The sequence below is a fragment of the Gymnogyps californianus genome, unplaced genomic scaffold (genome assembly GCF_018139145.2).
Source record: "Gymnogyps californianus isolate 813 unplaced genomic scaffold, ASM1813914v2 HiC_scaffold_67, whole genome shotgun sequence".
NCBI classification, from domain to species: Eukaryota; Metazoa; Chordata; class Aves; order Accipitriformes; family Cathartidae; genus Gymnogyps; species Gymnogyps californianus.
This window is the reverse complement of record NW_026114460.1, coordinates 66,846-89,602: the sequence shown is the minus strand read 5'-3', so window position 1 is coordinate 89,602 and position 22,757 is coordinate 66,846. Positions and strand designations below refer to the sequence as shown.

At 63.0% G+C, this 22,757-nt stretch overlaps 1 protein-coding gene, 1 long non-coding RNA gene and 1 pseudogene across 2 annotated transcripts; all 3 read left to right on the top strand.

Moving 5' to 3' along the window:
* The first annotated feature begins 2,783 nt into the window (after positions 1-2,783).
* Positions 2,784-6,578, top strand: LOC127029054 (tubulin alpha-8 chain-like; annotated as a pseudogene).
* A 3,366-nt stretch (positions 6,579-9,944) lies between these two features.
* LOC127029088 (uncharacterized) lies at positions 9,945-10,375 on the top strand. Its single transcript, XR_007768127.1, has 3 exons — positions 9,945-9,988; positions 10,083-10,132; positions 10,288-10,375. It is a non-coding gene; the product is annotated as an uncharacterized LOC127029088 (long non-coding RNA).
* A 575-nt stretch (positions 10,376-10,950) lies between these two features.
* On the top strand, positions 10,951-13,152 carry LOC127029072 (SUN domain-containing protein 3-like). Its single transcript, XM_050914725.1, has 6 exons — positions 10,951-11,065; positions 11,289-11,373; positions 11,512-11,627; positions 11,905-12,072; positions 12,442-12,528; positions 12,980-13,152. Exons 1-6 carry the CDS (start codon positions 10,955-10,957, stop codon positions 13,136-13,138), a joined length of 726 nt encoding a protein of 241 aa, XP_050770682.1. The 5' UTR covers positions 10,951-10,954; the 3' UTR covers positions 13,139-13,152.
* The last annotated feature ends 9,605 nt before the right edge of the window (positions 13,153-22,757 follow it).

Genomic DNA, 22,757 nt, shown 5'->3' with positions numbered 1-22,757 from the left:
GGGGGGAACGACAGCCCGGGATGGGGAAAAGTAAAGACCAGCCCTCTGCTCTAGCCCAGGCAGAGCCCGTGCTTGCAGGCTCCCAAGAGGAATGGGGTCTCTCACTTGCTCAGGGAGCGGCGGCTGCCGGCACGCAGGGGGATGCCAGGAGGAAGGGGGGCACGCGGCAGGCCGGCAGGCAGTGACCCACGTGCTTCAGCTGTGGCCCTTTGAGCGGCTGCGTGCAGCGGCACCGCGTTCCAGAGTTGGCAGCCTGGGTCGCTCCGGCCTCCATCCGAGAGGGCCTTTCCCCTGGGCAGCGAAACCTGCGAGCGGCTGGAGAAGCTGGCAGGGAGCAGGCAGGGCTGTGCCGGCCGCTGGCTGTGGGGTGAGCAGGGACAGGGCCTTGGGGAGGGGGCCACCGGCTACGAGATTGCTCGAATGGGCCCCATGGGATGGGGTGCAACCGGCAACGGGGCTGTGGGACAGGGAGCCACGGGGCTGTGGTGCCACCAGGGATGGGAGCCTGGGAGAGGGGAGACCGGGGTCATGGGAGGAAGGGAGGGGCTTGGGGGGTCTAGTGGTCCGTGGGTGATAACGTTTGCCGGCCTCCGTGTAAATGTGTCCCCGGCTGCTGAAGCCCGAGTCATCTCAGACACGCTTACAGGGCTTGGCCTGCACGGCTGAACGGTTGCCAAAAAAGGTGGAGTGAAAAAAACTACCATGGCCTGAGAAGACGGTGGTTCCACCTGATTACACAGCATCATGGATCCTCCGGGGACGGAGGGAGGGAGGGCAGGCGAGGCTGGCACGCAGGGACCTGGCTTGCGGCAGGCAGGGTGGTGGCACCCAGTGCCTAGCCGATGAGACTGGGCCTGGCCTCGAGGGGCTGCGGGAACCGGCACGCGGGCAAGACCCTCTCCCTGCGCCCCGACAAACACGCCCGAGCACGTGGAGGTGGAGATAGAAGAGGCTTTATTGAGCGGGGCGGTCAGAAGGGCAGCAGCCCCTCACTGACCACGGGGAGGATCTTTCCCAGTGCATGCGCCAGGTCGACGTAGGTCTCCTCACACAGCACACAACAGCAGGCGGTAGAAGAGCTCGGGGTCGAACCAGGAGGCGTAGAGCACCGCAGCAGCCAGAGCGAAGCCGATGGCCAGCTCCAGGCTGACCAAGAGCAGGCAGAGTGTCCTGCGGGGCAGAAGAGGGATGGGAGTCAGGGCAGGGTGGATGCATCCCAACCCCATCTTGCCTGCGGGATGGAGGGGGCCGTTCCGGGAGCCCCAGCCCAGACTGCCTCCCCAGCCGTTGCTCATTGCTCCCTCGAGCAGGGTGGGACACGGCACTCCGCAAGCCCGGGAAAACACCCCGGCCCAGGGAAAACCCACGCTGTGCACTGCCCATCTGCAAAGGCCACAGCCGGCCAGCAGCTCCCCAGCAGCCCGGACTTGTGAGCCCCGCCGGCTGGAGCAGGCGTCCGGCCCATCCCACCCGCTGCCCGGGAGCGGGCCCCAGGGCACAGGGGACCCAGTGGGACACTCACTGCAGCCAATAACAGGAGCCGCGTCTCCTTGCCAGCATCTCCCTCTCCTGCAGGTCAACACAGAGCAAGGACACTTGTCAAGCGCTGCTGCACGCCCGGGACAGCTGGAGTTGCACGGTGCCCCTGGCCCGTGTAGCCCATGCGTGGCTGTGACCTCCATGGGCCCTCTCCCCAGGGAGACCCACGCTGGCGGGGCAGGGGCTGGCACAGGCTCTCTCCTTACCAGCTGCGCTTCCACCACCTCTGGCAGCGCAGACCCCGGCGCCTCTGCCTCCTTCCTGTGCTGCCGGCTGCAGGCAAAAGGGCTCGGTTGGACGAGTTCCAGACCCCCGTGGCCATGCGGGGGTCCTTCCAAACATACACCACCCCAGGCAGGGACCCCCCTGGACACCGTGTGGGGCGGGGGCCCCACTCACCAGGCCTCTTCCTCCTCCAGTGCCTCTTCAACTTCCTTATTTCCTGACGCAGCACCTGCGAGAGGGAAGGGTCTGAGTCCCTGAGCCCGCTGCGGCCCCCTCCAGCCCCCCACCCCAGGGCCCGTGGCACCCACCCCTTTTCCCCCGGCCCTGTCGGCACTACCTTGTTCTCCTGCTCGTCCTCCCACAGCCAGGCCTTCATCTGGGGAAAGTGCTTTGCCACCTGCAAAACCACGGGTGCATCATGCGGGCGGCTGGGCTGCGACCTGGGCACCCTCGCCCCTCTCCAGCCCTCGGCCGTGCCCACTCGCTACCCCACTGCCCCAGGGCACTACTGGGAGACTGGGCGACTCACGAGGCCAGGCACAGGGAAGCGATGGACGCCCCCATATCCTGGGGAAAACGTCCTCCCCCGTCACGCTTCTGCCCGCGGCCGCTGGGCAACCGGCGCTAGGTGACCCTCCTTGAGCGGGGGGTTGGACACGACCAGGTGACCTCCAGAGGTCCCTTCCAACCTCTCAGCCCCAGCCGAGGCAGCTCTGGGACATGGGCAGAGGAGAGGACACCAACCTTACTGTGAGGCTTCTCTGTGGCATCGAGTAGGCGCTGCTGGTTCTCCTCCTGCATGCGGGAAAGGAGAGCAGGGGCTCAGGTCTGCAGCCCCAGCCCCCGCGGACCGGGAGCCCTCCACACCTACCATACGCCGCAGGAGCTCCTTGCTGCTTGCCATTGGTGCGGAGCTCTGCACAGAATCTCTGCTGGCTCCTCCATCCGGTCCCGAGCCTCTGCTGCCTGCAGGAATGGGGAACCATCAATTCCCTGTCACAGACATACACCCCCCGCACATGGCGCTGCCCCAGCTTCCCATGTCCCAGCGCCCGTCAGCCCATCGGCACACCCGCACCCGGCCAGCGGCCCTGCACGCCCCCTCGCCCTGTGCCCGGCTCCGCCTGCGCTACCTGGGTGCCCAGGACATGGGGGGGGGGGTGAGAGGGGGGGAACCAGGGACCTGCGCTATACTGCGCCTTCCTCTGCCTTTCCCTGCAAGAGGTCTGCCGAGAGAAGAGGAACGGGAACGTCTCCGGGAGGGGCAGGGGCCCAATCCCTCCATCGCGGACGCCATAATCCAAAGTCCTCCCCAGCCCTGCCGCTGCCCGTGGCTGCTGGGGTGCACGGACCCAGCACTGGCACCCGCTCCCTGACCCTGCCAGGACAGGCCTCCTTCTCCCCGTACCTTCTGCGCCTCTCCAGGCTGGCGGCTGCCTCCCTCTTGCCATCTGAAAGCGCTCTGCAGGAGAGGAGAGAGGAGGAGCAAGCCATCAGGGCACCGGGACATGCCCACGAGTGCACTCCCCTCCGCATTGTCCCCCCCGGCTCCCCTCGGCACTGCCTCTGCCCTCGAGTCCCCTCTCCTTCCCAGCCCTGCAGGCACTGCGGGCGGACAGAGGGACCCCAGGCCCAACTCCGGACACGGTCCACATCTGGACATGGTCCTGAGCAACCGCTCTAGGTGACCTGCTTGAGCAGGGCCTTGGACAACGCCCCCCGCCCCCGGGACCCCCTTCCTTTTGGTCCCCCACCAGCCCCAGCAGCACCGCGTCCTCCCCACCCGGCCCTGCCTCGGCCCAGCCTACTGCCTTCCCCCACCGCTCGCGCCACACACAGACCCCCGGCCGCCCCTCGCCCGGCCGCCGGCTGCGGGACCGTGGGATCCTCTGCCTCACCCTCCTCTCCTGTGTCAGGGGCTTCCGCTGCACGGTGGACACAGGACAGGTCGTTGGCGAGTGCTTGCCAGACTCCTGCCCAGCAGCACTGAGTTCTCCCCAGATGCTCCCTGCCTCCGGAGCAGCCCCCTTTATACCCGCCGGGGCGCCCGTGTCACAGACCCAAGGTGACATCACAGTGACACAGCCACCGCTGCCCACTGTGACACGGCCATCACCTCCCTGGGGCTGGCGCCAAGAGCTGATGTGGGGCCAGCCATGGGTACCGGGCAAACAGGGCATCGCTCTCAGCACCCACTCGTAGCGCACGGCCGGGAGCGACCGCGGGCACTGCGTGTCGGCGTCTCCCGCGGGGTTTGCCTGTTCCTTGACCATCCGGCTGCCACAGCTCCCCAGCCCAGGAGCAAGCAGGAGCCAGGCTGCTGCTGGAGTTGCTGCTGCTGTAATGCGTAAGCTGTCACACGTGAAGTAATCTTATCTTGTGTGTATCTAGAGATTACAAAAGGACGGCGGATCACTTCAGGATGGTCCGGAGGCCGGTATAGCTGGTGCATCTTGAAGGAGGACGCAAACAGACAGTCGTTAATCAACTTCACGTAGAGAACTTTGCAACAGACTCAGCAGTATTGTGGAGTTAAGTTAGCCTTCAAATGAACTGTCTCATTAGAATACTTAGAATCTACTCGGGGGTTCCGCTGGCCAGGCGCCATGCCCGTGTGTCAGGGCTAACGGGCACCGCTGTTAACGGGGTGCCCGGTGCTGACGGGCAGGCCAGCTCTCCCACAGCCGAGGTGCCCACGGGGACTACGGCAGCTCTTCCAGCCCGAGCAGGCTGATCACGGGCAAGGAGGATGCGCCAACAACTACGCCTGTGGGCACCACACCATCGGGAAGGAGATCATCGACCTGGTCCTCGACCGCATCCGCAAGCTGGTGGGTACAAACCCTGGGTGGGCTGGTGCCGGCGCAGCCGTGGGGAAAGGGAACCCTTCGGTGGGACCGGGGCGGCAACGAGGAGCCAGGCTGTGCCTCCAGGGCCCGGGGGCGTTTCATGGTTCTTGTCAGCCTGGCAGCCTGCAGCAGGTCGGGGCTCCCTGGGGGGTCTGGATCCCGTGAGTGGAGATCAGGGTCAGCCCTTCCCCTCCCCACGGGCTGACTCCCCTGCCTCAGGACCCTGCAAGCCCACCGCAGCTGCCAGCCCAGGACCTGCACCCGAGGTGGAGCGTGCCTGGGGGTGAGATGGGGCTTGGGGGAGGCTGGCTCCTTTCTGCCCTTGGGAAAACCTTATTTAACCCCTTTTTCAGGGTCATGTGAGGTTCTCCGTGATCTGGGCTCTGATCCTTCTTGACCAACTGCTTATGAGCAGCGGTGCCGAGGGTTTAACTTGTGCTGGGGCAGCGCATGCCCTGGGAGGGAGTGCTGGTGCCCGGCAGACCTCGATGGCTGCCAGCCTCCTGCCCAGGCGGTGCCCCCAGGATGGCGGCTCTGGACCCCCAACACGCTCCTGGAAAGCACCGTGGGTTCCTCGTCCCCAAAGCAGAGCGCCTGGGTCATGCTGGGCGCAGGCGCCGCACGGGCCGCTCCTGCAGCAGGAAGGAGCCGAGCGTCCCCCAGTCCCTGCGGGAAGGGGCCCCTTTCCCAAGGGCGCTCGTGCCGATGCACAGGGCCCTGTGGCTGGAAGCGGAGCTGGGGCACTCGGGCAGGTGCCTGCCCCTGCCTGCGTCCCCGAGCCAGGAGTCCCCAGAGGCCGAGATCCAGGGCTGGGTATTTGCCTTCCTGGGCAACTCGGTAGCAGCTTAAATTCACAACTGCTGACAGATCGCTCTTGTTTTCTCTTCCCTTCTTCCAGGCTGACCAGTGCACGGGGCTGCAGGGCTTCCTGCTCTTCCACAGCTTCGGGGTGGCACCGGCTCCGGCTTCACCTCCCTGCTCATGGAGCTCCTCTCCGTCGACTACGGCAAGAAGTCCAAGCTGGAGTTCTCCATCTACCCGGCCCCGCAGGTCTCCACGGCCGTGGTGGAGCCCTACAACTCCATCCTCACCACCCACACCACCCTGGAGCACTCCGACTACGCCTTCATGGTGGACAACGAGGCCATCTACATCTGCCGCCGCAACGTGGACATCAAGCGGCCCACCTACACCAACCTCAATAGGTTGATAGGCCAGATCGTGTCCTCCATCACGGCCTCCCTGCGCTTCGATGGGGCCTGAACGTCGACCTGACGGAGTTCCAGACCAACCTGGTGCCGTACCCCCGCATCCACTTCCTGCTGGCCACCTACGCCCCCGTCATCTCGGCCAAGAAGGCTTACCACGAGCAGCTCTCGGTGGTGGAGATCACCGGCGCCTGCTTCGAGCCAGCCAACCAGACGGTGAAGTGCGACCCACGGCACGGCACGGACACGGCGTGCTGCCTGCTGTACCGCGGGGACGTGGTGCCCAGGGATGTCAAGGCTGCCATTGCTGCCATCAAGACCAAGCGCAGCATCCAGCTCGGGGACTGGTGCCCCAGCGGTTTCAAGGTGGGCATCAACTACCAGCGCCCACGGCGGTGCCCGGCGGGGACCTGGCCAAGGCGCAGCGTGCTGTGTGCGTGCTGAGCAACACCACGGCCGTGGCCGAGGCCTGGGCCCGCCTGGACCACGAGTTTGACCTGACGTACGCCAAGCGGGCGTTCGTGCCCTGCTACGTGGGGAGGACATGGAGGAGGGGGAGTTCTCGGAGGCGTGGGAGCACATGGCTGTCCTGGAGAAGGATTACGAGGAGGTGGGGGCCGACAGCGTGGAGGGCGAGGAGGAGGGCGAGGCATACTGGTCCTGTGCCTTCTGTCTGCTACACCACGGTGCTGTTCACTGGAATTGCTCCTTCCAGTCTGGCCTCGTTTCTTGTCCAGCACAATCTGCCTGGCGGTGACCTGGGGGGACGTCCCCAGGGGAGGGGGGGTCCTGGCTGAGCTGAGCTGGCCTGGGCTGGCTGCCCGGCCCTGCTGCCAGCTGGCCCAGGGGCTGTGCTGGGGGGGCTGGGGGGCTGCGTGGGACTGGGGTCCCTTGGCTGGGTCCTGTGCTCTCGGCTGGCTGTGCCCTGCTGGGCTGCCTGCCCTGGGGGGGTTCATGTCCCCCCGCTATTGTCCCCAGGGGTCCCTGTCACATGGGTGGGTACCAGGCGGGGTGAGGAGCCCTGGGAACAGCCCCCAGGGAGGCTGGGAGCCCCGGTGCCCCGAGGAGGGGGCTCACCCTGCAGCCCTGGGGAGGGAGCGGGCGTGCAGCAGGATGGGGCTGGGGATGCCCCGGGGATGTTGGGCTGGGGCCCGGGGGAGGCACCGGAGCCACTGGGGAGGGCAGCGCGGCAGGCACCGGGCTGCGCTGGGGAGGGAGCGGCCGCAGAGCGGGGAGGGACCGGGGATGCGCGGGGGGCCTGGGGAGGGAGCGGGCGTGTACTGGCGAGGGGGCTGGGGATGCGCCCAGCAGCCGCTGGCAAAAGCATCGGGGTGCACGGGGAGAGGCGGGGCGCTGGGAGGGCCCGGGGTGGGGACTGGGAGGGACGGGGAGAGCAGGGCTCTGCAGCAGGGCGGGGCACCGGCAGGGGCATGGCGGGGTGGGGGCACTGGGAGGGTACTGGGCCGAGCACTGAGGGGGGAGATGGGGCCGGGGCAGGGCTGGACCCCCCGGGGGAGGAGCGTGGCCCCAGCCCCGGGAAGGGGCAGCCCTGGGGTGCCCCCGTTCCTGCACAGCCCGGCCAGGACCAGCCCCCTCCCGCAGGCCCCCCAGATCCTGGGGGCCCCACCCGCGCCCTCTCCCACCGCCCCGGGGCTGCGGGGCTGCCGTGGCTTAAGGGGGCCGTGCCGTCAGTGTGGTCTCCACTGTCTCCTCGGCTAGTTCGGCTCAGCCGTTCCGGCTGTGCCCCCTCGCAGCTTCTTGGGCAAATTAACCCTCTGCCAGCCAAGGCCAGGCCGGGGGCCGTGAGCCCACTGCAGCCCCCCCGGACCCCCACTGGGACACGCTCCTCCCCGGGGGTCCACTCCCCATCCCCACCCCGCTGCATCCCCCACTCCCATCCCGCTGCATCCCCCATCCCATCGGCCGCGGGCTCCCGCAGTGCCAGCCTTGACCCACGGGGATGGGCGCCCGGCCGGCAGCCCCCCCCCACGGCCGCAGTGCCCGCGGTTGCTCCCGCCGTGCGCTACGAGTGGGTGCTGAGAGTGATGCCCTCTTTGCCCGGGGGCCGGAAAGGATGGCGTTACTTTTCTTCCTAGCAGCTCTCATGGTGCTGGGTTTTAGATTTGCGAGCAAAACAGCGTTGATAGCCCCCCAGCATTTGAGCTGTTGCTGACCAGTGTTTGCACAGCGCCAAGGCCGCCTCTGTTTCTCAGTCTGCTCCCCAGTGAATAGCCTGGGGGATGTGCAAGAGGTTGGGAGGGCACACAACCCCCTCCCAAGGCAAATGACCCAAACTAACCAAAGAGATAGTCCATGCCATCTAATGTCTTGCCCAGCAGTAAAAAGGGAAAAGAGGGGTTTAGGGAAGTCAGCTAGCTTTTGCACGGGAAGTGGCTGGGCATCAGTCTACCCGTGGAAGCTGCTGAGCGATGGAAGGCTCGTTCTCCAGGCCGGGTGGAAGTGGGCCACTGCAGGGAGCAGCTGGCTCCGGGCATGCTCGGACTCCACCTCCAGGCTGACCTGCAGGGCACGCAAGCTGGAAACGAGGGGGTCAGGCAGGACCCGACGTCGATCTGCACTGTGGCTCCGCAGACTGGTGGTGGCCTTTCAGAGGCCTCCCTGGACTCATCGGGGAGTGCTCACAGCCTTTTTGGCAAAGACTCTGTGAGCGCTTTCCAAGTCGGCCCCTTTTCCGACAGGTCTTGCCTCGGGTTTTCTGACACAGAGGCACTCCTTGGCTCTGCGCTAGGACTCAGTGTTCATGCAGAACTGTCGAGGGGGCAGTCTGCATGGGGTGGTCCTCCAGCCTGAAGGGACCTGCACACGGGGCTGCTTGATCCCAGCGCTGGGAGCCTGGGCAGCACTGGGGTCCCCGCTCCCAGGCCAGTCCCGCAGGGCTCCGTGCAGTACCCACACGCCCGGCTCCCTGATGCCCGCCCCAGCGGGCTGCGCACAGCGCTCTCACAGCTCAGTCCTGCAGGCTGCCGCACGCCCGGGAGGTGGCTGAGGAGCCTGACGAGGGGCTGAGGGACGAGCCCGGGTCTCTGGGCTTGTCTGCAGCACCTGCACCCTGGCTTTCGGGGGGAGCGCTTAAAGCAGCACTGCCTCTGGACTCACCCCCGTGGAACTACAGCCTGTTCTGAAGCACCGCAGGTCACTGCCATCAGCAGCTGGCAACGCCCGAGTGCAAAAAGGCAATTCCCTGCTCTAATTCACTGTTAAAACTCCCCAAATTCTCCCAACACTCTCTTCCTGCCCAGAGCGCAGCCCATGCCACCGCCTGGCACAGGAGGAGGTGTGTAACAGCACAGCAGCTTGCTGGGGCAGCCACAGGAGGAGCTGCTCTCTGTGCTGCCAGGTCCTTCTGGCCCCTTGTCTCTGGGAGCTGCAGGTGGGGTGGGGGCCAACCCACAGGGCTTCTCCCTCCCAGGCGGCACAGCAACCCCTCCCTGGGTAGCCCCTCTGAGGTCATCACGGGCATCACCAGTCGCCTCTTGTGAGGTCATAACCAGCTGCCCTCCATAAAACCCCACGCTGCAGAGGCGGGCGGCAGTGCGAAGCAGAGCGCTTTCAGCAGCTAGCGGCACACGCCCAGAGAAGAGGCGCTTGGGTCTCGGGAGGAGAGCAGGCTTTTCCCTCCGCCTGGCCAGTGTGCTGGGGTTGCAGAGATGCCAGCCAGGTTGGGCAGGTGGGTGCAAGAGGGCCCAGAAAGCAGGGAGGGATCAGGCCAGAAGCCTTGTGTTCGCATCGCTTCCCGGCAGGAGCAGGCAGCCCCAGAGCATGGGGCCCATTCTAGCAACGGGCCACTACTGCTCTCCAGCCGGGCAGCCCGGCAGCCCCATTCCGGGGGCACGGCCCTGCCCTTTCTCCGGGAGAGCCAAGCGGGGCCAGGCTGCTGCCCCTGCGTCAGGCCAGAGGTCTTTGTGTCCCAGGGGTGGTGTGCGACGGGCCAGACCTTCCCGAAGGCCCGCGGGCCCTGGGGCTTGCAGCTGTGCTGAGCACAGGAACCTGGTAGCAAGCTAGCTCCCAAGCGGATCCCCGGCAAATCTGCGTCCCAACCTTGGGCTTTGGGAACAACAACGTTGCCTCTCTTTTAGACAACGCAGCACCCACCAGAAGGGCAGGAGGTCCTGAGGCTCCTTTTCCTGCTGCTTCCCGTCCTGTCTGGTAAGCATCCCTGACCAAAAATGCTCCTCGCAGTCCAGAGGAGAGGGACCAGCTCCTGAGGAAAATAACCATCTCTTGACAATGTGACCCACAGCTGTTGTCTACTGCTGGGGCTCAACGGTGTGGGGAAAGGGAGCGTTGCGGGTAAGTGTCCCTTGTTGTGGGAAAGCCAACGCCTGCAAAGGCCGTGGCTCTGCCCTCCTGCCTGCCCTGGGAACACGCGGCGCCTGGTCCAAAATGCCCATCACCGCTGAGGCAGAGGGTGGGGGGTGGGGGGTGCCCTTCTGTTCATCCTTCAGTCTCCTTAGCGCCTGGATCGAGTTCAACACAGAGACGGATCTTCCCGAGTGACCTCCGCAGGGTGGCAGGCTGAAGCGGGGAGCACTTTGGCAGAAGGTGCCTTTGCTGCCTGCATAGCTCTCGGAGAGCCTGGGGGTCAGACGGAGGCCCGCAAGATGCTCTGCTGAACGTGGCTGGTTAAAGAGCCCAACCTTCGGGTCAGGGTCTCTCTAAAGCGACTCGAAGCAGCAGGAAATTCTGCCAGCTCTCCCTAGGGGAGTCTCCTTTGGGAAGCCCTGGCAGTGCTCCTCGTGCTTGCTCCAGTGGAGTGTCTTTATCTTGCAGAAGATGTCAGGCCTGCCTGAAGAGGAGCTGCAGTCTCGAGGGTAAGAGCGCTTTCTTGCCAAGGAACGCGCTCTGGGGAGCCGTCTCAGCTGGCTTCCTGCTGCCTGCGCTCACTCGCCTCGCGTCCAGGGCTCCTGACCTTCCCCGTCTACTACCTGCGGTGGTGGAAGGGAGCCATTTGTAAACCAGAGGAAGGAAAGGGGCTGGGGGACGGGGGGTGACCCAAGCCCATGGGACCCTTCTCTGCACGGCGTTTGGAGCCTGCCTGCAGGGGCTGGGCAGCTGCTGGACAAGACCTGCTTTCCCTTTGCCTCCAGGAACTCCCAGCCTTGGCTGGAGCAGATGCGGCAGCTCAAGGAGACAGCGGCTCAGGTGTCTGCTGCGAGGGGGAACATACTGCAGGCAGTGAGAGAGGTCCTCGGAGACCACGGCGTCCAAGAGGAGAAGAGAGAGGTAAAGGTGCTGCAGGTGGATCAGAGACCTCGCTACTTTCCGGGCTCCCTCCTGTTGCTTCCTCTTGGCACTCTCAAAGTCGGCACCCTTTCCGGCACCTCTTGCCTTGGGTTTTCTGACAGCGGCAGTGCTTGGCTCTGTGCCAGGACTCCGTGTTCGTGCAGAACTGCCCGCGCGTGTGTTTGTGTTCACTGCCATCTCTCCGTTCGCAATTTTTCCCCAGGAAATTCTGCAGTTGACCCAGGCGGCAATTAAGAAGGTGCTTGAAAACTACCACCAGATGCCTGACTGGGCTCTGGAAGCCATAGGTATGCAGACAGAAAGTCTCACTGCCCTCGCTTTGTGTATGGCGCTCCCCCAAGGTCTGCCAGGCTCTGCTTTCGAGCCTGAGAAATACAGCCTAATGCACTGCTTCGACTCCTAATCTTCGGCCACCTTCACGTCAGGCGCCGCCATTGACAAGGAGAGGACATCCAAGACTTATGGTGGGCAAGGCAAGAAGACCTGGTGGCTTCCGCCATTCGGCTTTTCTTCTGCAAACCCTCCAGAGACAATCTTGCAGGTATCACAGGAGAAATCCTGACTTGTGGTTCACCTCCTTGCTTTCGGGTTGGCACACCAAGTGCACAGCACTTCCCTTCAGCCCGGCCGTATCGCTCAGCCCTGCAGCCTGCCTCGCATTCCTGTGATCCCTGCGATCCCTGACGGCACTGCCCTCCCTTCAGGAGGGGACCGAGCTAAACCCAGCTGCTGCGACCTGCCCGCCACCCTTAGCCACCTTTGTCCTTGGCAGCCCTTTGGCTTCCTTGCCACTGATGCTCAGGGCTTTCTGGTTTCAGCCCCGTATTGCCCCTGGCGACTGCTGGCCTTTCCAAGGATCTCGGGGCCACGTGGTCATCCGGCTGCCTGAGCAAATCTGGCCAACGGCTTTCACCATCTGGCACATCTCCGCGGCAGTCTCTCCTTCCGGGGAAGTCAGCAGCGCCCCCAAAGAGTTTGCTGTCTCCGTAAGTCTTTGCCTTGCGCTTCGCTGGGGGGGCCCGGCCCCAGGGAAAAGCCGTACCAGAGACGTGCTTCTCGCGGCGGCTTCTCTCAGACATCTCTCTGGGGCTGGCTGCTGCAGAGCACCGCATCCCTTGGGGGGCCACTGGGGGCGCGTGCGGGTTCTGTGCCTCTGGGGCCTTCTTCTCGGCTTCATGGCCAAGGATCCCGGAGCACGCGCTCAAGCCACCCTGACCCAGAGTCCCCCTAAGCTGTGCTAGACTGCCGCTAGAGCCAGGGCAGGTGGGGAAGGGTTCCCGGCTTTGGCCTCAGCGTGCCCTTTTTCTGGTGCCCTGCTCGAGCCTGACCTGCTCCCTTTGTCTCTCGTCTTGGAGGGAGTGGATGAGGCAACGGCAGAAACTCTCCTGGGGACATTCACCTACGACGTGCACAAGGAGATCGCTCAGACGTTCCATGTGCAGGTACGGCAAGAGCTGTGAGCAGGATGCCCGGGAAGAAGGCAGGGCTGTCCGCAAGTCCTTGGAGGAAAGAGTGCGGAGGATCGCCCCAGCCAGCCTCTGCTCTGCCACGCTCCTTGCTCCTGCGGGGAAGACGGCAAGAGGAGGGCAAATGGGGCTCTGCTCTGCTGGCCGAGGCAGCTGCCCCACCTTTGCAAGGGCTTTCCTTTTCCTTCGGGTAGCGCAGAGAAAGCAGCAGTGGGAAGGGAAACAGTCCCCTCAGGGGAGCCTTTGCCTTCTAGGCACAGAGGGCTCCTCCGTGGCCCTGGCAAAGGGGGGTCTGGTTGCCCGTGCTTCCTCCTTCGTCAGGGCTGCCGTTTGGGCCTCAGCGGGGGGAGCGCGGGCAGAGGGGGCTCCGGCGATGTGCGGGGCTCTGGCCACCTGCGTAATGATGGTTCCCTCCATTTCTGTACAGAAGGAGCTTCCCAGGACCTTCCGCTACATCAAATTCCGGGTGCAGAGCAACTGGGGAAACCCGGAGTACACCTGTGTGTACCGAGTACAGGTTCACGGGAAGACGGCGAGCCCCAACGACCACCCGCAGGCCCAAGAGCTTCTTTTGGAAGAAGAATAAAACAAAGATGATGTGTGGCACTTGACTTGTGTATGTTCCTTGCCAACGTTCTTCCAGGGAGCTTCCAACAGCTTGCGCCACGAGTCGGGAAGGGACCTTTCTCCCTCAGGAGAAGGATGCTCGTGGTCCAGGCAGCAAGGGACAGGGCAAGGGAATGGGGCTTGAAGGAGAAGCCCCCGATGGTCCAGCTCCAGTTTCCGCAGACCAGGGTGGCTCACCAAAGCTCCAATGTCCCTAGGAGAGCAGAATCGCAGGCCCGGGAAAGCTGTCCCGCGGGCAGAGCAGAGGAGTGAAGCAGGCCTGTCTGCAAGGCCCTGTGCCCTCTCTCCTTTCCCAAGCAGTGCCGGGCGGCACGGAGGGCTTGGGGCCATCCTGGCTCCCGGGTGCCCCTTCTCACTGGAGCTGCTTCATGCAGGAGAGGGGCTTCCCTCGGGGGTCCCGCACTGGCTGGCCTCCCCCTGGCTCTGCAGGGTGATGGGCAGGGGAGCCCTTCTTCAGGCAGGCCACATCAACGTGCAGCACGTGTCTGAGCGGAGAGGCCAGCAGAAACACAGCTCGGAGGCACCGAGGTCAGCCTCTCTGGCTGCACACCCAGCTCCCTGTTCTCCAGGCCCAGCACCCTGCCTTGCAGTAAAGGCAGGGCTTTTCGCAGCAGCCGCAGGAGAAGGCTGCCCTTCCTCTCAAGGTTGTTCCAGCCAAAACGCCCCAGCCAGTTCTCAGTCAGTACTCTTGAGTATCTTCATATTCATACAGCCACTGACACAGACAGTGGGACTGAGTGCACCCTCAGCAAGTCTGCAGGGACACCAAGCCGAGTGGTGCAGCAAACCTCATGAAGTTCAACAAGGCCCAGAGCAAGGTCCTGTACGGGGCTCAGGGCCATCCCCAACAGCAGTACAGACTCGGGGATGAATGGAGTGAGAGCAGCCCTGCGGAGAAGGACTCGGGGATCCTGGTGGATGACAAATTGGACATGAGCCGGCCATGTGCGCCTGCAGCCCAGAAAGCCAATCGTGTCCTGGGCTGCATCCACAGAAGCGTGGCCAGCAGGTGGAGGGAGGGATTTTCCCCCTCTGCTCCACTCTCATGAGACCCCACCTGCAGTACTGCATCCAGCTCTGGCCTCCTCAGTACAAGAAAGACATGGACCTGTTAGAGCGGGTCCATAGGAGGCCCACAAAAATGACACAGACGTGGAGACTCTATGGATCGCCACAAAAAGAAATAATTTGCAGTTTCGCGATTAACTTTCGTATTGGTTTGAGTTGGTTTCACTGAGTGTTATTACTTTTTTTTTCCTAAAATATTGAATCCTTGTGCTTGTTAGATCCCGTGGAATGTTCTCCTGGCTTTTCTTTTGTTTCTTGGCAAGTCAATGAAGAGGGGATATTTGCTACCTAATTTGGGGGGAATTTCACACGCTTTCAAAGGAACACTTGGAATTTCCAGAGGTTGGCTTCGCGGTACACCAATTATCTTCTGAGAAAAGCTGACGGAAATATGGCCCGAGTTGGAGATGGCTGAGAAAGTTCTTACTGCCATTGCTACAATACTGCACCGTTCATCCCAAGGCGTCAGAAATCCTTCATGTAAAAATTATGAGATCTGAAGACAGATGGCGTGGCTGACCCGGTTCCATTCACCGTCACTCACATCACGTGGCGCTAACTCACTCCTGCCTCTGCGTGTAGTATTTTGTGAAGGCAGTTAGTGCTTGGCAAGAAATCTCTCGAGCATGAAAGCAGAGGAGTTTCCTTTCAATCACAGAAAGGGGAGAAACGTATCCTAATCTTAGCGTTTGGGTTTAAATTAGGTTTCAAATCCCTGGATTGTAAATCAATGTCCTTTGACAGTTTTTAGCTGTGATTTTTATCGGTGGCGGCAATAGAGGAGATCATCCCCCCATCTGCTTACAGGGACCTGCATCGGTAAATACCTGGAATACTTCACAGAGTACCGATCTTCAAATGCTCTCTTAAGCCATCATAGCAGCTATCTCTACACGTTAGTTGAAATAGATATAAATGGCCTCCTAATGTCAGGTATACTAATTCCCGTTATTAATATTTCTAAGTGCTTGAGTTTGGGGCTTTGCTATCCAAGGCAGTGGCGGGTTTTGAAGACTGCTGTTCTATTCCCTGTGAAGCAAATACAACAGGCGTTCTCCTGAGCACTGTCGGGCTCTCCATTCTTCACGAAGAATAGTTGTTCCCTAAGTAACTTATCTGCAGCTTCTTAGTCTTGGAGAGAACTAGAGAGTGCCCAGCAAGAGAGACCCAGGTCAGATGAGAGGATCCACACCACGAACTGGATGTGCCTCCTCTTCGTTTTAATAATCGTGAGGTAATTTCATACATGAGAGTCATCAGTACCATAGTTAGACAAATAAAGCATCGACGCTTGTACATTGTTCAGTGGTACTTTTTCTCAGCTTTGAACTACGCTCCGTCCATTTGCCGTTCTGCTCCTTGGCCCTGAGGACTGACTCACGGTAGAGGTTTAAGCAAGTCAGGAAAATGCTCATGCCATTAGAACAGCGAAGCATATGCGAATACGGTAGGTAATGCCTGCACCGTGTTTAGCGTTTCATTGAAAAGCATGTACACCAGGCTATCATTAGAGAAGAATTGCCCCCTTTTTGTCCATTTGCTGTTTCTGTGGTCCTTCCGAAGCAGGGAATTACCAGGAACTAAACGTACGCTTCATGAAATGTAAGCGGTCATTTCCTTTTCCCTGTGGTGATACCTACAGGCGGCCTTTACCCTGAGGAAGGAACAAAGAGTGGCATAGGAGCAGAACTATTCCCTCTCAGTTCAAAAGATGTAAAATTCCAATGGCTCGGTTTTAGAACGGAAATCCACTAAAAGCATACGGAAGAAAGGGCCGAGATCATGAAAGCCTGTGTAGCTGCTGAGCCTCAGCGAAGGGGAGAAATTCTGCTGCAGTATTCGTAAACTGAGCAGTGACCCAGTCAGGAATAACCGCCTTTGCCCGCTGATCCAGGTTAAGAAGATGGGGTGTCTGGGGAGAAGTGAAGGCAAGGGAGGGTGTGCAGGAGGGAACTGAGGAGACGGAGTCTGAGAGGAACTCAAAGGACTGCGGGTGTCTGAAGCGGGGAACTGAGGGGGTCGAGGTCTTCTGGGGGGAGCTGAGGGGTGTGGGCTTTGACTGAACTCCAAAGCATTACTAGGGGGAAAATGTGGATGTTCCTTTCCCTCTTAGCATGGGTCCCATGCGTACCCACCCTGGCAACTGGGATCCCATTGACACGGGAATAGCCACGCCAGCTAGGCCCCAGTCACCTCCCGGGCATCCTAAAAGCCTTGCAATGAAATGGGAAGGATGGGAGAGGCAGAAGCAGGCAAGCTGGTGCTCTTGGAGAACGGCCTATGTCTACACGCAGCCAGGCACTAGAGGATACAGAGGGGTTTGAGCCACAGGTGTCTGAGACGGGCGACGAGGACTAGGGAAACATGAAGCAAAAAGCTGGTCTCGAACAGCAGCTCTTTGGACCCTGCCCAAGCTTGCGTGGCTGTTGCCTGCAGGAGGTGCAGGTTTAGCCGGGCCCCTGGCTGTCGTGTTGCCTGGGGCTGTTGGGGTTATAAGCCACAGGAATCACAAAGACAGGTGCAAAATCCCGCTCCGGGGGTGGGTTTTTTTCTTAGTTGCAATTTTAAAAAGAAAACTAGGATTGCAAAACTTGGTAAAAGAATGTTAAACTCCAACCTGTTTGTGCCAGACGGGTTTCGTGGATGTGCTGACTTCTTCTGGATGCACAACCCTGCCCACCACGTAAGGAAGCCCAGATGGCTCAGGCAGGGCAATGCTGCCACCTTCCTGACAATATCAAACCAAAATAATTCAATCTTTTTCTCCTGCCAGTTCTTCCAGTCCAAGAATTCCTGTAGGGACACCCCCTGCCCGCAGGCTGCCGCATGGGCTTTCTCTAAAGGGGGTGAAGCAGCAGCAGGGCCCTGGCTTGTGCATCTCCCGTCAGCCAGATCCCTCAGCCCTCGTGGGTGCCTCCCAGCTGTGCCCGTGCACTTCTGTATGTCCAGTTGCCTTAAGTATTCCACTCCATCCCAGCGGGTGTTGCTGGGACCCACCTCCGCCAGCAGCACGCTGTTGTGCTCGAGAGCCCCAGCCATCTCCTGCTGCGAGGTGTCCAAGCGCACGAGGACCTGCCCGAACTGGGTGGCTGGGAGGGAGGATGGGCAATGGGGATGGGGGTGTTTGAGGACGTATAGGGGGGTGGGGGATGGGGTGTATGAGGGAGCGTATGGGAGGGCAGGGGGTCCGTGGGATTTGGGGGGGCAGAAGGGTATGAGGGGATCAGGGCTGTATGAGAGGCCTCCTGCAACCTCCCACCTCCCTCCCTGGGATTCACTGGAACTTCCTGGTCCCCCCCCAAGGGCAGCCCTGAGGCTGGCCCAGCCCCCAGCACCTTGTGGGGGTCTCTCCTGGCCACTGACCCCCGTGTCGTCCCCCCCCAGGGCAATCCCTATGTCTTCGACTGCATCTTCCCCCCAACACCACCCAGGAGCAGGTCTCCCGCGCCTGTGCCATGCAGATGGTGAAGGGTGAGGGCTGGGAACTCGGGGGGGCCCTGGGGGGGTCCTAACCGGGGGGGTCCTAGCTGGGGGATGCTTCTCCAGGGACCCCCAGATGCATGGGGTCATTGGAGGGTGCTGGGAGGTGACAGGGCAGGTTGGGGGGTGACGCTGGCAAGGGGAGATGTGCAGGGGGTCCTTGGGGGTGTCCAGCAGGTCTTGGGGTCTCCGCAGGACTTTGGGGGGTTCCCTGCAATCTCCAGGCATTCTGGGGGTATGTCTGAGGGGTCCTTGGGCATCGCTGGGGGTCTTGGAGGTGATGTGAGGTGCCATGGGGGGGTCAGGAAGCCCTTGTGGATCTCAGGGAGTTCCTTGGGGTTTGGGGGGGTCTATGAGGCCCGTGAAGGTCCCGGGAGTCCTCGGGGTTCCTGGGGGTCCCGGAGGGGCTTCTGCCCACCCTCCCCCTCCCCACAGCCGTGCTGGCCACGTACAATGGCACCATCTTTGCCTATGGGCAGACGTCATCAGGCAAGAGCCACCCCATGGAGTTGAGGGGTCCGGGGGGCCTTGGGGAGGGGCAGCACCCCCTGGGCCCTGGCACCCCCTGGGTGCTCACCACCACCCCACCCACCCCTCAGGGCAAGCTGCACGATCCCCAGCAGATGGGCATCATCCCACGTGTCGCCCAGGACATCTTCAACCACATCTACTCCATGGACGAGACCCTCGAGTTCCTCATCAGGGTGGGACCGGGAGGGCCTGGGAGCAGTGGGAGGAGTGGGAGGTCGGGTCTCGACCCCACCTCCCCACCCTGACACCCCCAATTCCCTCCAACTAGGTTTCTTCCTTTGAAATGTATCTGGACACATTCCGTGCCCTGCTGAAGAGCGATCGGTGGAGCAGTGGGAGATACTGGGTGGGTATTGGGATGCACTGGGTGCACTGAGAAGCCTGGAGGCACTGAGGAACACTGGGCGGCACTGGATGGGTAGTGGGGAGCAGTGGGAGTCAGTGGAAGGGTATGAGGATGCTGTTTACGGGGGAAGAGACTGAGAAACAGAGGCGGCCTTGGCGCTGTGCAAACACTGGTCAGCAACAGCTCAAATGCTGGGGGGCTATCAACGCTGTTTTGCTCGCAAATCTAAAACCCAGCACCATGAGAGCTGCTAGGAAGAAAACGCCATCCAAAAGAGGGCATCACTCTCAGCACCCACTCATAGCGCACGGCGGGAGCAACCGCGGGCACCGCGTGTCGGCGTCTCCCCGTGGGGTTTGCCTGTCCCGCGGCCGTCCGGCTGCCACAGCTCCCCAGCCCAAGCCAAGCAGGAGCCAGGCTGCGCATGTACTCCCAGCAGGCGCACGCGGACACTCACACACACGCGTGTGCACATGTGCACGGACGGCCACAGCGCGTGGGCTCCAGCGCCGGGCTCCAGCATCCAGCCCCCGTTTGGATCCAGCATCCAGCTGCGGGGGGGGAACGACAGCCCGGGATGGGGAAAAGTAAAGACCAGCCCTCTGCTCTAGCCCAGGCAGAGCCCGTGCTTGCAGGCTCCCAAGAGGAATGGGGTCTCTCACTTGCTCAGGAGCGGCGGCTGCCAGCACGCAGGGGGATGCCAGGAGGAAGGGGGGGCACGCGGCAGGCCGGCAGGCAGTGACCCACGTGCTTCAGCTGTGGCCCTTTGAGCGGCTGCGTGCAGCGGCACCGCGTTCCAGAGTTGGCAGCCTGGGTCGCTCCGGCCTCCATCCGACAGGGCCTTTCCCCTGGGCAGCGAAACCTGCGAGCGGCTGGAGAAGCTGGCAGGGAGCAGGCAGGGCTGTGCCGGCCGCTGGCTGTGGGGTGAGCAGGGACAGGGCCTTGGGGAGGGGGCCACCGGCTACGAGATTGCTCGAATGGGCCCCATGGGATGGGGTGCAACCGGCAACGGGGCTGTGGGACAGGGAGCCACGGGGCTGTGGTGCCACCAGGGATGGGAGCCTGGGGAGAGGGGGAGACCGGGGTCATGGGAGGAAGGGAGGGGGCTTGGGGGGTCTAGTGGTCCGTGGGTGATAACGTTTGCCGGCCTCCGTGTAAATGTGTCCCCGGCTGCTGAAGCCCGAGTCGTCTCAGACACGCTTACAGGGCTTGGCCTGCACGGTGCTGAACGGTTGCCAAAAAAAAGGTGGAGTGAAAAAACTACCATGGCCTGAGAAGACGGTGGTTCCACCTGATTACACAGCATCATGGATCCTCCGGGGACGGAGGGAGGGAGGGCAGGCGAGGCTGGCACGCAGGGACCTGGCTTGCGGCAGGCAGGGTGGTGGCACCCAGTGCCTAGCCGATGAGACTGGGCCTGGCCTCGAGGGGCTGCGGGAACCGGCACGCGGGGCAAGACCCTCTCCCTGCGCCCCGACAAACACGCCCGAGCACGTGGAGGTGGAGATAGAAGAGGCTTTATTGAGCGGGGCGGTCAGAAGGGCAGCAGCCCCTCACTGACCACGGGGAGGATCTTTCCCAGTGCATGCGCCAGGTCGACGTAGGTCTCCTCACACAGCACACGCAACAGCAGGCGGTAGAAGAGCTCGGGGTCGAACCAGGAGGCGTAGAGCACCGCAGCAGCCAGAGCGAAGCCGATGGCCAGCTCCAGGCTGACCAAGAGCAGGCAGAGTGTCCTGCGGGGCAGAAGAGGGATGGGAGTCAGGGCAGGGTGGATGCATCCCAACCCCATCTTGCCTGCGGGATGGAGGGGGCCGTTCCGGGAGCCCCAGGACTGCCTCCCCAGCCGTTGCTCATTGCTCCCTCGAGCAGGGTGGGACACGGCACTCCGCAAGCCCGGGAAAACACCCCGGCCCAGGGAAAACCCACGCTGTGCACTGCCCATCTGCAAAGGCCACAGCCGGCCAGCAGCTCCCCAGCAGCCCGGACTTGTGAGCCCCGCCGGCTGGAGCAGGCGTCCGGCCCATCCCACCCGCTGCCCGGGAGCGGGCCCCAGGGCACAGGGGACCCAGTGGGGACACTCACTGCAGCCAATAACAGGAGCCGCGTCTCCTTGCCAGCATCTCCCTCTCCTGCAGGTCAACACAGAGCAAGGACACTTGTCAAGCGCTGCTGCACGCCCGGGACAGCTGGAGTTGCACGGTGCCCCTGGCCCGTGTAGCCCATGCGTGGCTGTGACCTCCATGGGCCCCTCTCCCCAGGGAGACCCACGCTGGCGGGGCAGGGGCTGGCACAGGCTCTCTCCCTTACCAGCTGCGCTTCCACCACCTCTGGCAGCGCAGACCCCGGCGCCTCTGCCTCCTTCCTGTGCTGCCGGCTGCAGGCAAAAGGGCTCGGTTGGACGAGTTCCAGACCCCCGTGGCCATGCGGGGGTCCTTCCAAACATACACCACCCCAGGCAGGGACCCCCCTGGACACCCGTGTGGGGCGGGGGCCCCACTCACCAGGCCTCTTCCTCCTCCAGTGCCTCTTCAACTTTCCTTATTTCCTGACGCAGCACCTGCGAGAGGGAAGGGTCTGAGTCCCTGAGCCCGCTGCGGCCCTCCTCCAGCCCCCCACCCCAGGGCCCGTGGGCACCCACCCCTTTTCCCCCGGCCCTGTCGGCACTACCTTGTTCTCCTGCTCGTCCTCCCACAGCCAGGCCTTCATCTGGGGAAAGTGCTTTGCCACCTGCAAAACCACGGGTGCATCATGCGGGCGGCTGGGCTGCGACCTGGGCACCCTCGCCCCTCTCCAGCCCTCGGCCGTGCCCACTCGCTACCCCACTGCCCCAGGGCACTACTGGGAGACTGGGCGACTCACGAGGCCAGGCACAGGGAAGCGATGGACGCCCCCATATCCTGGGGAAAACGTCCTCCCCCGTCACGCTTCTGCCCGCGGCCGCTGGGCAACCGGCGCTAGGTGACCCTCCTTGAGCGGGGGGTTGGACACGACCAGGTGACCTCCAGAGGTCCCTTCCAACCTCTCAGCCCCAGCCGAGGCAGCTCTGGGACATGGGCAGAGGAGAGGACACCAACCTTACTGTTGAGCTTCTCTGTGGCATCGAGTAGGCGCTGCTGGTTCTCCTCCTGCATGCGGAAAGGAGAGCAGGGGCTCAGGGTCTGCAGCCCCAGCCCCCGCGGACCGGGAGCCCCTCCACACCTACCATACGCCGCAGGAGCTCCTTGCTGCTTGCCATTGGTGCGGAGCTCTGCACAGAATCTCTGCTGGCTCCTCCATCGGTCCCCGGAGCCTCTGCTGCCTGCAGGAATGGGGAACCATCAGATTCCCTGTCACAGACATACACCCCCCGCACATGGCGCTGCCCCAGCTTCCCATGTCCCAGCGCCCGTCAGCCATCGGCACACCCGCACCCGGCCAGCGGCCCTGCACGCCCCCTCGCCCTGTGCCCGGCTCCGCCTGCGCTACCTGGGTGCCCAGGACATGGGGGCGGGGGGTGGAGGGGGGGAACCAGGGACCTGCGCTACTGCGCCTTCCTCTGCCTTTCCCTGCAAGAGGTCTGCCTGGGAGAGAAGAGGGAACGGGAACGTCTCCGGGAGGGGCAGGGGCCCAATCCCTCCATCGCGGACGCCATATCCCAAAGTCCTCCCCAGCCCTGCCGCTGCCCGTGGCTGCTGGGGTGCACGGACCCAGCACTGGCACCCCGCTCCCTGACCCTGCCAGGACAGGCCTCCTTCTCCCCTGTACCTTCTGCGCCTCTTCCAGGCTGGCGGCTGCCTCCCTCTTTGCCATCTGAAAGCGCTCCTGCAGGAGAGGAGGAGAGGAGGAGCAGCCATCAGGGCACCGGGACATGCCCACGAGTGCACTCCCCTCCGCATTGTCCCCTCCCGGCTCCCCTCGGGCACTGCCTCTGCCCTCGAGTCCCCTCTCCTTCCCAGCCCTGCAGGCACTGCGGGCGGACAGAGGGACCCCCAGGCCCAACTCCGGACACGGTCCACATCTGGACATGGTCCTGAGCAACCGGCTCTAGGTGACCCTGCTTGAGCAGGGGCCTTGGACAACGCCCCCGCCCCCGGGACCCCCTTCCTTTTGGTCCCCCACCAGCCCCAGCAGCACCGCGTCCTCCCCACCCGGCCCTGCCTCGGCCCAGCCT

Coding starts and splice junctions, on each gene's coding strand:
- LOC127029072 (XM_050914725.1), top strand. CDS start 10,955: ATGCGGCAGCTCAAGGAGACAGCGGCTCAGGTGTCTGCTGCGAGGGGG. Junction 11,374..11,511: donor CTGGGCTCTGGAAGCCATAG/GTATGCAGACAG, acceptor CCTTCACGTCAG/GCGCCGCCATTGACAAGGAG. Junction 12,529..12,979: donor CTCAGACGTTCCATGTGCAG/GTACGGCAAGAG, acceptor ATTTCTGTACAG/AAGGAGCTTCCCAGGACCTT.